This window comes from Stigmatopora nigra, chromosome 17 (genome assembly GCF_051989575.1).
Source record: "Stigmatopora nigra isolate UIUO_SnigA chromosome 17, RoL_Snig_1.1, whole genome shotgun sequence".
Taxonomy (NCBI): Eukaryota; Metazoa; Chordata; class Actinopteri; order Syngnathiformes; family Syngnathidae; genus Stigmatopora; species Stigmatopora nigra.
In genome coordinates this window covers 8,808,978-8,822,979 of record NC_135524.1, presented here as the reverse complement: position 1 = coordinate 8,822,979, position 14,002 = coordinate 8,808,978, and the positions used below count along the sequence as shown (strand labels likewise).

Here is a 14,002-nt window from a genome sequence, read left to right as displayed (position 1 = left end):
ACTAGCTGGCGACCAATTCATGCCCAAAGTCAGCTGGGAAAGGCTCCATCATCACTCGTGACCCTTGTGAGGATAAGTAGTGCAGAAAATCTATCTTTGCAAAATATAAGTGTAAATCAAATCAAGAATGTGCAAAGCAAGCCATAGAAAATATGCATTGTATGTTTAGGTGTCTTTAAGGTTGCTTTATTTCATGCCGGTGACTAATTAGGGACTGCAGTCATTGACAGAACAATGATGAGTGAAAATTGAACAAGAAAAGAGTTCGATACGCAGTCCTCCTCAGTTTTACAGTGAGGGCAGAGAGACTTGCTCTGTTCCTTCTGATTGCGCCAAGGGTAACTCAAACTGCAAATGAATGCGTCGCAATCAATGACTTCACCGAGCAGGACTGGCCGAGCTGATTTTACAGCTCAAGTTGAATCAAAGGTCCATTTGGTGCAGTCAGATGCAGATCACGGGAAATACTCGCAGCTCTTCATGCACTCATCATTAATTGCCTTACTGGTGTTCCTATAGACCTTTAAAATCTTTTTATTATTATTTATTGTTTAGTCTGTCATTAGGCTACCTGTCTATACCCACACACGCCCTTTCAGTGTTGAAAGAGTAAAGAGTTATTTTTTCAGTAAACTAAAAAAGTTCAGATTCAGCATCAAAATGAATGTAATGTGCAATGAATGTTTAATTCAATATTAATGTGGGTATATTAATGTGCGTCTGGCTGTGCTTTGTCAAGCAATCATAAATACTAAATTGCAAGCTTGAGATTTGTCCTCGATCAAAGATGTGAACTTTAATGGAAATCCAAGATGACACCCTGCTACTAATGAAATAAAATTAATCTAGTCTGAGTATAATGAATGAGCACACATTATCAGAGATACTGTGATATACAGAGTTCTCTAATGTGTGCCTGTCCCACAAGAGCTTGGGACATAAATTTGATATTGTTTTCAGTGAAATCTTACATGTGCACGTGTGACATGAAACATATTTGTTTCAACTATCTGGCACTCCGTTTTGGGAAGCCCCGTCTGTGATGTTAATGGTGACGCTGAAACACCACGTCACAAAGTCTTAATGTCTGATTTCATCTTTTACATGTACCAATAGCTCTATCTTGTGTTAATTCCTCACATTTGCAAAACATCCTGTTGATGTTCAGTATTGTCCTAAACTTCTTACTCCAATGGGATTGAGTAAGCAGGGCCGGCTTTTGCAATGGGGAATGTGGGTGACCGCTCAGGGTTCAATCTATTTGGGGCGCAGGAGAATCTTGAAAAAGGTTTATTTAATTATATTACCAGTTGTCTACATTATTGTCCCCCATTTCTATGTCAAGTTAATGGTGTAGTTCAACACAGAATACAATTTTATGCCAATTATAAAAAGGGTGAAATCTGAACACTGAATTTTGTACATCCATCGAAAAACCAGAAAGTAGGATCGGGGGGATCCTACTTACTGTTTTTTTCGATTATCGAAGCCATGTTTAGTCTACATTATCTGCGATATTCGAGGGATTACTGTACTCCTTTATTTGGTTGAAAATAGTTTTTTGCTAAAAAAAAGATCTATGTTTGAATACAAGCGTATATTTCATAACCATAAATAATATAGTTTTCTTATGTTTGTATATTGGGTGTGTCTATGTGAATAGGGGTGGTACAAAATTAGCCTAGACTGCTTCTGAGAGTAAGGCAGTGTTGACCAAAGTAAACTTTTACATACCTGCATAGCAGTGATTTTAAAAACAGATTTTGTTTCTTCCATTCTGGAAAATGGCATTTTTAAAGTCAAATCAAAACCTTTTGGAGAAGTTCTGGCCTCCTCCCTTGCAGTTTATCAGCAGTCAGAGCCAATGCTGGTGGGGACTTACCCTCAGACAAAATGGAGATTGGCCAGAGTGTCTGGCCTTATTTGATAAGGCATGTCTATTGCCCCCGGAACCTGAACTTAGATCCTCTGATCCACTTCATCTTCCAATAAATCAACCCTTTGAATCACAAGTCTCACTTAATGTTTCAGAGCTTCCGTTCAAATGAAATTTATACTTGTACTACTTGACATACAATATCTGCACATGGACTTCCACCTGGTTGGTTATTATTCATTTGAAGAATGCCTCTAAATTCAAAGAATTTGTCAAAGCAATATTTCACTCTACATTTTGACTAGAACATATCATTGTCGGCTATTAGGGGTGGGAGCCACTGCATATCTGACAATGATTTACAATACAAGGCTTCTGATAGTAATTATCTCATAATACGGCAATGCAAAAATCATCGATGCAAGTGCAAAGAAATATTTCTACGATATTCAACGAAAAAACTAATGAACAGAAAAGTTATTTTTTCTAATATTCTGCATTAAATTTGAATGAGTCATTTGTTCATTTTCTGTTAGGCTTCCCAGTTCAAACGGATTAGACATCTTTGGCCATCATTTCTTATTAATTTCCCATTACATTCTGTTGATTTTGTGCCATTTCTGGGTTGCCTCCTGGGGGTCACTGAACAGGAATGTCCTTTGGAACATACCTGCTGCTGAAGTTCATTCATTCATTCATCCTCCATACCACACATCCTTGAAAGAGTTGCAAGCGTTAGTGAAGCCTAACCCAGCTGACTTTGCCAGTCATCCGTAGGGCACACACAAAGACAAACAACCATCCATGCACACAATCATACCGCCACCAGTGGGAATTGAGCCAAAGTCAGGCGAGTGACGGCTGCCTGTTATTAATAATCTTTATTCCTTCAGGAATAAGAAGTGACTCAAAATCAACATGAAGTGACCTACAAATGTTGCCAAAACTAGAATAACTGGATGTAAATGGAGTGGTTTCATTGCCATTCCTCCCACATCCCAAAAACATTCAAGGAAGGCTGGTTGAGCACTCTAAATTGCCTCTAATGAGTATGTTGTTATCCATCTCCTTCTGCCCTGCGATTGATTGGCTTGCTAGCGATTCAGGGTGTCCCCCTCCTGGTGCCATAGCTGGGATAGGCTTCAGCATCCCCCGCAACCCTTGTGAGGATAAGCAGTTCAGAAAATGAATCAATGAATGTATAAAACAGATTTAGATAGCTTGGAAGTGACTTCAGTGTGAGCGGATCCATAGATGCACAGCATGTCTCCGTTCAATTTAAGATCTATATATACTGAAAGAAGAGCAGAAGCACAACTTGATTTTAGACAAAACAAAGTTCATGGTCAAGGAATATAGTAACTGCCTTTACTTCAGTATCATCTTATGGATTCTCAGCGAAGCATTGGGCCAGTAGTGTCATATATCCTCTCATCTTTTTGAAGAAGGCATTCCAGATGTCTTCCACAAAGCAACGGTGGATTTACTTGTAGCTAATGTAGGAAGTGTGCAGGGGAGAATTTGAATATTCACATGCCCCAAGATAGTAAATTAGTTAAAAAGCAGCTTTTGTACTTCTTTCAATATTAAAAAGTCATGCACCTACATTCACAGATACACACACACAGTAAAGGAATATATTTTCATACAACTTCTGCTGTTGCGATCTGGCAGCATGATAAGCTGAAAGTCCACCACAATGTATAATTAGAAGTATTCATTCATTGCTGTTTTGTTATCGACTTCAGGCTCAAAGGTATAATAAGAGGTAGTCATTCTCTACACCAAATATGAATCGAAGGCTCAATATAAATTGTGCCCCGATGAAGAAAATTAATTTTTCCTGTCTTTTTGTTCTCATTAAATTTCATTATTTGTGCCAAATGTTATTTAACATTCTTATTTGAAAATAATGTGTAAATATGTATTACTGCTGTCAAGTGATTACACATACGTGGTGTCGATAACTTCCAATTATTTTTTTCCATGTCAATGATAAAAATACAGTGCTACCTTTGATTATAACGGTATACCTGTTTTGTCTGAAATGTGCGAAACACAAATGAATAAAAAAAATCAAAAAATATCCATTAAGCCGATGAAATTAATAAGGCAGCTGGGTTTCTAAGTAGTTTAGCGTGTCGGCTTCACAGTTCAGGGGTCCTGGATTCAAATCCTTGTGTGGAGTTTGCATATTCTCCCCGAGCACGCATGGGGTTCCCCCGGGTACTCCGGTTTCCTCCAATATTCCAAAAAACATGCATGATAGGTTCTAATTCATGTAATGGATGATTGGATGGATGTTTGGATGAATAGATCGATAGATGGATGAATAAAATTAAGACACAAATACTTTTTCGGGTGGGTAGGTGAAGGAAAATGAAGCAAACGTGGGGCAGCTCAGTTAATATACATAGGCACGCGAATGTGTCAAAAGCACATAAACCAGGAACTTTAATCAGAACTAGATTTTATAGCAATTCAAAAACTGCTTTCCTTTTTCCAGGTTATTTAATCTATAATTAACTGCTGAAATTTAATGAGAATAATTTAATTATACATTATACTGTTGGGAATGTTAGGAATTCTTCCGTATTGGCTCAGGCCGTAGTTAGGAATAAGGAAATATGTTAAAGTAAAGCAGAAAGCAGCAGCTCTTTGCTTTTGAATGTGATCAACAAGGAGTCTCTTTGCCTTTGCATTTGATGCCCTATGCTGCCAAATAAAAGAATAATTTAATTACAGAGACTATCTTTTTTTTTTTTTTGGTCAAAGTGTTTGGAGATTCGTAGCGATTAAGAATATTGACTATGAGTGTTCACTTCTTTTTTGGAGAGCAAAGGCCTAGCTAAAGTTTGAAAATGCCCAGGGAGAACATGCAAACTCCACAATTGTAAAAAGAAAATATTTTTCATATAGTTATTCTGTCCTCTTTGCCTGTTTACATGATTTCACTTGAATAAACTCCATTCCATATGTCAATGGTCAACATGTATCCTAGCAGGAACACATCCAGTCCACATGGATCCCTGCAGAATGGAAATGCTTGGACACCCCTTTATTGACAAATATTCAGAACTGAGTGAGCTATATTCATCTATTAGGAACAGTCACCTCGTATTTAATGTCTCCGTTCCTGAGCTAAAAATTCAGTTCCGATAAGAAATAAATCACGCTTTTTCAGCATACTTAAAAACATTTTTTTACCTACCCTTCAAAAGCACACAAGGATATATAAAGGTTTGATTAAAAATCCTTACACCGGACTATTCTGTTCTAAATCAATCCAGGCCATATGGAGTTAGTATTAAGGTTGGTTCTCCTAGTTCTAATAGGGTCTCAGATCAGAATCACCAGCGGGAGGACCGATATTAGACCTGATGTGGTAGAACTCATTAAAATTGGAGCCAGGAATCCCATGGGAAATACATACAGACATACACAAACTCACTCACACAAAGTTTCTGCTCCACTAGATTGAAATGTATTAATCATTACATTATAATGACCCTTTTCAACCATGAATTCATTTCATCCTAACAAAGTGAGGTCAGTGACTCTTGAACTCTACAATTGCGGCAAGGAGACATTAATTTCTTCCGTGTAACGAAAAAAGATAATGGAAAAGTGGATAATCTACATTTGAGGTGGGCACCAGCTGAGCTCTGGTCTACAGGCAAGAATGGAGGACTTAAGAAAATACAATAATAACATTCGTCACCTGAAGATAATGAAATAAACAGTGTTAATAACGTGTTATATGGTTGTTACTCCCTTAGAGAAATTTAAAGGTCAAAATCGTTCTTGGATCTTAACAACATATTTTTTTGGATTATCATTACATTCAGACTTACATCAAAGTTAGTTAGTTATTGAGTTCTATCTTATTGAGAAATGGGCATTCATTTTGGATGACTGCAGTCTGAGGCCTGTAGCAGCCCTTTGGTCTCAATGTAGGCAATCGGATCTTTGTAATGCATTCATCTATTAATTTTCAGAACCGCTTATCCAAAGGTCATGGGGGTTGCTGGAACCTATTCCAGCCGACTTCGGGTACCAAACGGGGGACACCCTGAATTGGTGGTTTTTGGAATGTGGGAGGAAACCAGATAACCTGGACAAAACCAACGCAAACTCCACATAGGAGGGACATAACTGATCGAACCCAGAACCATCAGCTACCAGCTTGCTCCTTGTAATGCCAATGTTCCTTTTCAGGCCAGAGGTTCTTACCATGCCAGCTGTAAGGCCTCTCCTGGGTGTTTTTCTACAAGTAGGCTAGACTTGAATTGATGTTTACATAAAAAATGTAATTTATGGGAAATAATAATAAACAGCAACTCTACCTCATTGACCACAAATACTCCATCTGAATAAAAACAAGGTCTCACAGATTTTTGACAATTTGCCCCCATTTCTTATGAATTTACTTGAGCGCATGGTTTGTGCCTTAAAACTTATTTCCTTGGAGTAACGGCAACATGCAGAACTTAAACGTGTGTTTCCCCCCTCACATCTATGCTATTAATAACATACATTACTGAATTCATTGAAGTCAGACTTAATTATTACTGGATATTTAAGATATAACTCTGGGTTTGTCACATGTTTAAGTAATTCAAAACATTGTACACATCTATATTAGAGATGACTTGGATTGCAGGTACAATAGACACATACCAAAGAATGGCCTTCATTTAAAAGATGACAGCTGAAGTACACATTCTTGCGACTGACACGTTGTTAGAGTGGTTAGATCTGCCACACAATTCTGAGATCGAGAGTTTAATCCCCGGTGGGTTCTGAACTTCTTGTGTGGAGTTTTTGTGTTCTCCCCGTGCCTGTGTTGATTTTCTCTGGGTATTGTGGTTTCCTGCCACATAACAAAAACATGCATACTGGTAGGTTGGTTGAATGAACTAAATTGTCCTTAGTAATGAGTGTGCACGTGAAAGATTTTTTTGTCTTGTTGTGCCTTGCGATTGATTGACAAGGGTGTCCTTCGCCTACTGATTGAGGATGGCTGGAATCGTTTTTTAGCACACCTGTGATCATTGTGAAGAAAATGTATGAAGTTGGTAAAAAAGTAAAGAGATTGGGTTTTTGAGGGAATTTAATTAGAATTAAAAGTTGGAGACATCTTCAGCAATTGAAGGAGGCTACGGTGTCACAGCTGGACAAAGCGAAGTACAAGTAATTAAAACAGCTGCAATTGCAAATGACCCATATAATCAGAAAAAAAACTGTGCTCAGAAAGCAAGAGAGAACATTGATTACACCCTGAACAAACAAGAAATGCACAGTAGACAGTAAAGCTCAGCTGCCAGATAGTCTACACTGTCACTGTGTAGATAAAGATGGAAGTCAATTAGTCTAAATCACCGTGAGGATTACAAACATCCATCATCTGTACACGAAACTCAACATTATAGCAAGGGAACAGCGCCATCAAAAGCAAGACTTTACTTGGCAATTTACCACATTTTTCAGACGATGAGTTTGATTACCTTATTTGTTTGCTCTTCTTCTTGATCTTCGAAAAACAATTTGTGCTCACTTTTTACATTCTTGCTCATCCTGACCTGAGCCATATTATTTAAATTGCCACATACAAAAAAAAAATATATATATGTGGTTTTCTTACTTAACTGATGGCATTTTCTTTCAACTGAATGTTTTCTTCTGATCTCAACCCAATAGTAATATGAAATTTAATTTGGCAATGAGATAGACACAAAAAAAACACAACAATTAGAAGTCGGCTTCAAATAAGAATACGTGACCTGCGACATCAAAACATCAGTGTCAAAATGTGCTGAATGATAACATTTTGCAAATGAAAGAATAAATGGAAGATAATAAATATTTTGAATTTGACGATGTTGGTTTGAAAATCGTATTCTTTGCGTCATTTTTGCAGGCAGGCAGGCAAACGAGAGTACTGACGTACCTTGACTCAGCTACCACTCCCAATTCCACCACATTGTTATTCATTTGAATGGCTAAATAAATTTCTTGTTATTTTTCTCTTTGCATACACACTCATCTGCATATATATTTCATACAAAATTGGTATACTTTTATCGTGTTTAAAACGTAAAGGGGCTAATATCAAAGATCACAGCTCTGGGGTCCTGGCTTCAATTCCAGGTCACGTCCACCTGTGTGGAGTTTGCATGTTCTCCTCGGGCCTGCGTGGGTTTCCTCCGGGCATTCCAGGTTTCCTACCACATTCCAAAAACATTAATGGTAGGTTGATTGGACATTCAAAATTGCCTTAGGTATGGGTGTGAGTGTGCATGGTTGTGCGTCTCCTTATGCCCTGCGATTCAGGGTGTCCCCTGCCCCTGGCCCTAAGGCAGCTGGGACAGGCTCCAGCACCTCCCGCGACCCTATTGAGGACAAAGCTGTTCAGAAAATGAGATGAGATGAGGTTATTGCGCTAATTATGGCAGCTGTCAAATTGAAGCATCTGCTGGAATATTTCATTACATCTGTTGAAATACAGGCAGATGTTCTTTCCCCCCATACCATTTTTATCTCACCTGCCCTATTTCATTATATTGCCAATTGCAAAATACCTTTTATACTGAACTACTGATTTGTACAGCAATCAGCAGTTATTCACATTGTTGGAAAAACCCTACAACTATCAACAACAACAAAATAATAACAATAACTCTTAGCAGTCCTTTCTTTACACCTTGTGTTGTCATCTTCTGTGCTGACCACATTTTTTTGTTATTGCCATGTTTTAAAATGACAGATTGTGAATCTTTCCAAATAACTTTGTGTGCAGTTTTGATGTCTGAAGGATTTTTTTTTCCATAGTAAAGATTGTATTCACTCCCAACATATGAAAAAGCTAGTCTATTTGATAGTATTGTTCTAATAATTTTGGGTACATATATTTTTTTAAATTATGATATGACATTTGTGTTGGAAAAGTTCCATATTCAGAAATCTGGTTCAATCTAACACATCTTTGGCTAATAGGTTAATTAACTTGTATTTTATTGTGTGCCATGTTCATGGCTTCTTTATATATCTTTGTTGTCAGTTTTGTAAAATCACTGCAGCATCAAAAATCTCTCATGTTTTACCAAAGGTGTATCAGATTTCCTCTTTCTCATGTGGCCAGACAATGTATTGAACAGGCTTTTATGTTGGTGTGCTCTACTTAAATCCTCTTATCTTCCTAGTTCTATAACTAGCTCTTTGTTTATTTTGATTTGAAAGCTTCAACTATATATTGCATTAATTGAATGTGTCTTTCCTGTTGTTTGTGGTATCAGACCATATCGGCTGGCTATCAGATAAAAAGAGAGAAAAAAAAGGATTTTCCACTTCATGAAAGATGCTTTGATCCTCACACTGTGCCGTAGCATGTCCCATAGCATCTTCAGTGCAGAGGCTGCTCAGTTATTACCTATTTTTGCTTACTTCTTTGACTGTGAGCATGAGGAGTGTTCATTGGTGGGCGAAATAATTTGTGTTTGATTCCACTGGGATGTATAGGAGAACCAGTCTGACCATTTCTATCATTTGGGCGACACACATTGATCATCCAAAATATAAATCTTCATGAAGGCAAAGCTTTAGGGCCAAATAATTTTAATAATGCTATTTCTTCAGAATAGCATGATACACCCATTGGTTAAAGGAGTGCTTATGACTAGAAAGAGCAAAAGAAAGAGAGTGAGAGAGGAGAAAATAATAGAAAGAAAAGCTTGTGTACCATATTCCCCGGACTATAAATCACACTTTTTTTTCATAGTTTGGCTGGCCCTGAAATGTATGACTTTTATTTTTTTTCACTGACCACCAACCGCTTGGTATGTTCTGTTTTTGTGACAATAGTTATCAAAAAGTATCTTAATAAGTTTCATTATCTTTTTTGTCCATAATTCCCTATTCCCTATTTCGTTATTTCTGTAAGCCAGCCAATATCTAAATTTAATGTATATATACTGTGTGCTCAAAGTGACTATAGTTTCTTTTCCCTTGATATCAATTTAAAAAAAAACAGGTTAATTGGAGTTTCAGTCCAAGTCCTTGAAGGAAAGCCCCCCTTTTAGCGAGGTATTGTACTCACAGTGAATAGTTCCTCTCCACTTAATTTAAATAAAACAAAAAAAAACAGATTTTAACCTTCATCACCTTGTTGTCTACAATAATCTATAGTCATGACTTCCTAATTGAATCACTAGTTGGTGTTTTTTAATAAGAATTTGCGGCTTGTATTTTAAAAATGTAACAGTATGATGCTTATATCATTCAGAGAGAATTCTCCTCTTGTATTGTTGTTTACTTTGGAGGGCATTTTTAAGCTATTAGTCCTTGAGGTCTGATGTATATTTTCAAAATTCACACTCCAGCCACTTATTCTTGTCCTTTAACGGATGTTTCACTTTGCCTTACCCTCAATTTCCTTCGTACCATTCATTCCGCTAACCTCGTTTTCTTATCTTTCCTTGTCGTGTTCCACTTAATCCATGATCATATTTTTGCCCCCGTGTTCACCTCATTTATTCCCGCGTTATTTCCTCTCCCATTCTAGCTCTTAACTTATTTCTACCTCATTATCCTCTTTCAATTTCACCTTTAAATTTACTTACCATCATCCATTGTCTCTGTCATTTTTTTCATTGCTGACATGAACTCTCCTTTTGTTTGAATGCAAATCCACACTATTGACTGAGCTGCGACTTTTCTATTTCCCTCAAATCCAGAGGTGAGGCAGTGGGCTACCAGCGAGTGTTGCAAGTGGATCTGGAGGTAAATGGGCTGATGGTTCCTGAGGGTGGCAGAGAAGTGACTTGGCAGGTGGAGTACCCACTCACCCGCACCCAGACGGGTGAAGCAAGGACTCTCATCCGCCTGGCACCGCAAGATTTAGGCGGCATCGTACCACTAGCAATGGTAAGCAGTGAACAACAGAACCTTCAATTTCTTCAAACTTGTTTGTATGAAAGTACCATATTTCATAAACATAAATTTCATATGTCTTCTGGAGCAGGAACTGCCGACTGCTCAGCATAGAAGATCTAGGTGGTTGCCTATCTAGTGGAGACTGTCCCAAGTATAAATATACGTATAGAAAAATAATACTCGGGCAAAAAATACTCACGCTTCCCGAACTTTTTATTGCATATTAAGTAATAGGAATGTGCAAGTAGTCCATGGTATACATGCGTTCATCATTGTCTTTAAGGTTAAACATGTAAAATGGGTTTGGAGATAGCCTGTAACCTGTAGAATCCATGACTCCGTGTTAATGATCCGGCTTATCACTCAATAGCAACTGCAAAAACCAGCCGACGACTGAACTGTTCCTATGATAGCAGCATGCAAGAAAATGAAACAGGTTAATAATTTTGGCAAATAAGTCACTGGAAAAAAACATTTTGGGAGGAAACCGAAGTAAACCCACACAGGTCCAGGGAGAAAATGCAAATTCCACACAGGTACACGTGACTTGGATTTGAACCCAGGACCATAGCACTGTGAGGCTAACCACTCGCTCCCTCGAGCCGCCCATCTTGGGTAATGTGGGGCAAAGAAAATCATGGTTTCATTGCTTAAAGAACTAGCAGATACGGGTTATAGTATGTTCTTAGAAAAAGAAACCTACATATTCATTCAAGTTTGCTCTAGCTATTATTGACTCTATATCTCTATGACTGGGATCGTGATTAAAACCAAAGCGGTAGGTGATACAACAGCTGGAGGCCAGAAATGAATGCGGAGGTATTTCATTAACAAATTGAAAAATCAGCGAGTGCCAAGTAAAAGTGAGCCTCTTTTATGATTTCCTCCCATGAATTTTTGATCACCCACGCTGTGCTGTTCTCTCTCATTAGAAGAAATATCCGGTTTGTCCACCGCTCTTTACTGCGCATCGCAAATGGTCCTGTAGGATTATATTTGTGGCGTCAGAACTTCCTACTCCATTTCGAATTTGATCACGTAAAGTCTAACATTTTTTTCCACATTTTTTTATTGAAAACCTTTATTTATCTTTGGGTATCTTTCAGTTAAAAAGAGAAAGTTTTAAAATTTTACTCATTTATTTATATTATTTAGTTAACTAATTGGGTGGCCTTGACGCCAAAAGATGACCTATCCACTTTTTGGTTGTCAGCGATTGTTTGAGCTGATTGGCTGCCAATCGCTGCCAACATGCCAGTAAAAGTGGATTGGATGGATTGGACACCTATTGCCATCAATAGCTTTGAAACATGATCATACCTGTCAACTTATGTTTTTCCCCGTGTTTTATACATTTTTTTGATCATTTCCAATTATGTACGCCGTATAACAATTTATGTACAGGATTTTTTTAAGTTAGTTTTTTGTTAAACCAATCGCGTTTTACCCATTTCGGATCGACTGGGTCACTAGTAGTAGACGAAAACGTCATTGTCAACTTCTAATATTCTCATGCCTTTAAGCACGATAGGCGCCCAAGCACCCTCCTTTCAACCGTCCGCATTTTCAATGCATAAATGTCGCAATGTACCAACACAGTCAAGCTGTCAGTGTCATACGGCGACATCTACAGAATATTGAATTTAGCGCACAACTCGTTGCAATCGCATTAAAAATTGTGGATTATTAGTGTTTTGGTATATAAATATCGTCCACCGTGATAAATTATGTTATCTTAGTTGTGATTTTTTTATTCATGTATTTCTTTTTAACATTTTTGCTGTCTCTTTTCTCTTTGTTCTGATTAGTGCTTCTGCAATATTCTCATCTAATCTCATTTTCTGAACCGCTTCATTCTCACTAGGGTCGCGGGGGTTGCTGGAGCCAATCCCAGCTGACTTTAGGCCGGAGGCAGAGGACGGCCTTAATTGGTGGCCAGCCGATTGCAGGGCACAAGGAGGGGGACAACCATTCACTCTCATACGCATACCTAGGGGCAATTTAGAGTGTCCAATCAGCCTACCATGCATGTCTTTGGAATGTGGGAGGAAACCGGAGTACCAAGAGAAAAGCCATGCAGGCCCAGGGAGAACATGCAAACTCCACACAGGTGGAATGACCTCCGCAGGACACTAGAGCTGTGAGGCTGACGTGCTCATCACTCATCTGCCGGGCTGCCCGCAAAGATCCACAGTATATACAAAATATGCTAAGAAACAAAGAGCCACGTCTTCGCCATCTCTGTTTTAAAATAATTATGGCCCCAGCAAATGTTTCTTGCACAAGATTGATGCCACAGTCATGATAGACTTTTAAAAAAATGATAAAAACACAAACAGGTGATTGTGTCCTTTGAAAGCTGCCGAAATTTGAATGTTTGTAATATCCGTGTTGGGTGATGATATTCTAGGGGTGTTCAATCACATACTGCAGTAAGTGTTTTTGCGAATGCCACATTCAAACATAAATGGCAGGATTATCCGCTTGCATGTTAAGTGCCCTGAAGTCAGCATTCTGCGACTCCCGTGTGGCAGCAGTGCAACATATAGCTTAATTAAATCCTCATGTGCTTACGCAGGTTTTCTTTTTACTTCTCTATCTTTGCCCGTTATTTCAGAAACATTAATTCTCACTTTTCTCGGGGAGTAGGCTGCACTAAGCTTGTTTCGCTTCTGTGTGCTTGATATTCCTGAACAGCAACGTTGAGAGCGAGAGCGAGTGATAAAGACAAAGAGAGCAAACGAGGACAGTAGTTAGCTTTATCGTTCTCTTACAAGTGACTTAAAAGCCGGTCAGGTTGCGACCATTAAGACGTGCCTACTGCAGTATTAGCGTCGCTTCTTCTGATTTTTTTTTTCAGCCTGGAAGACTTTTGTGTGCGTAATGAAAAATTAATAATTCATGCACTGAGCACGTCAGAGGAAATAACCATTTTCTTTCTCTTCACAAACCGTGACATGTGGCCTATATTTATTTATATATTCCCACAAAATAAATTGTATCAGAAATTAAGAATCTTCTCAAATACATACAAATACAGAAAGCCTATCATGCCTACAAATAGACCGAGGTCATATAAGAATGAAAGCCAACGAATGCTCAGATGCAAATATTTTTGGGGAAACTTCCTATACGATTGATAAAATGTGATATGTTGCATACCCTACCAAACGAATAACAATAAAGCCGTTAATG

General features: G+C 38.2%; 1 protein-coding gene across 3 annotated transcripts in view; it reads left to right on the top strand.

Annotated features, from left to right (window-relative positions):
- Nucleotides 1-14,002, top strand: part of LOC144211003 (transmembrane protein 132C) — a 117,940-nt gene that overhangs the window by 85,062 nt on the left and 18,876 nt on the right. For all 3 annotated transcript variants that reach the window (XM_077737979.1, XM_077737977.1, XM_077737978.1), the window contains one exon: nucleotides 10,609-10,798. In XM_077737979.1, the coding sequence (XP_077594105.1) occupies nucleotides 10,609-10,798 (190 nt within the window). The remainder of the gene's footprint in view (nucleotides 1-10,608; nucleotides 10,799-14,002) is intronic.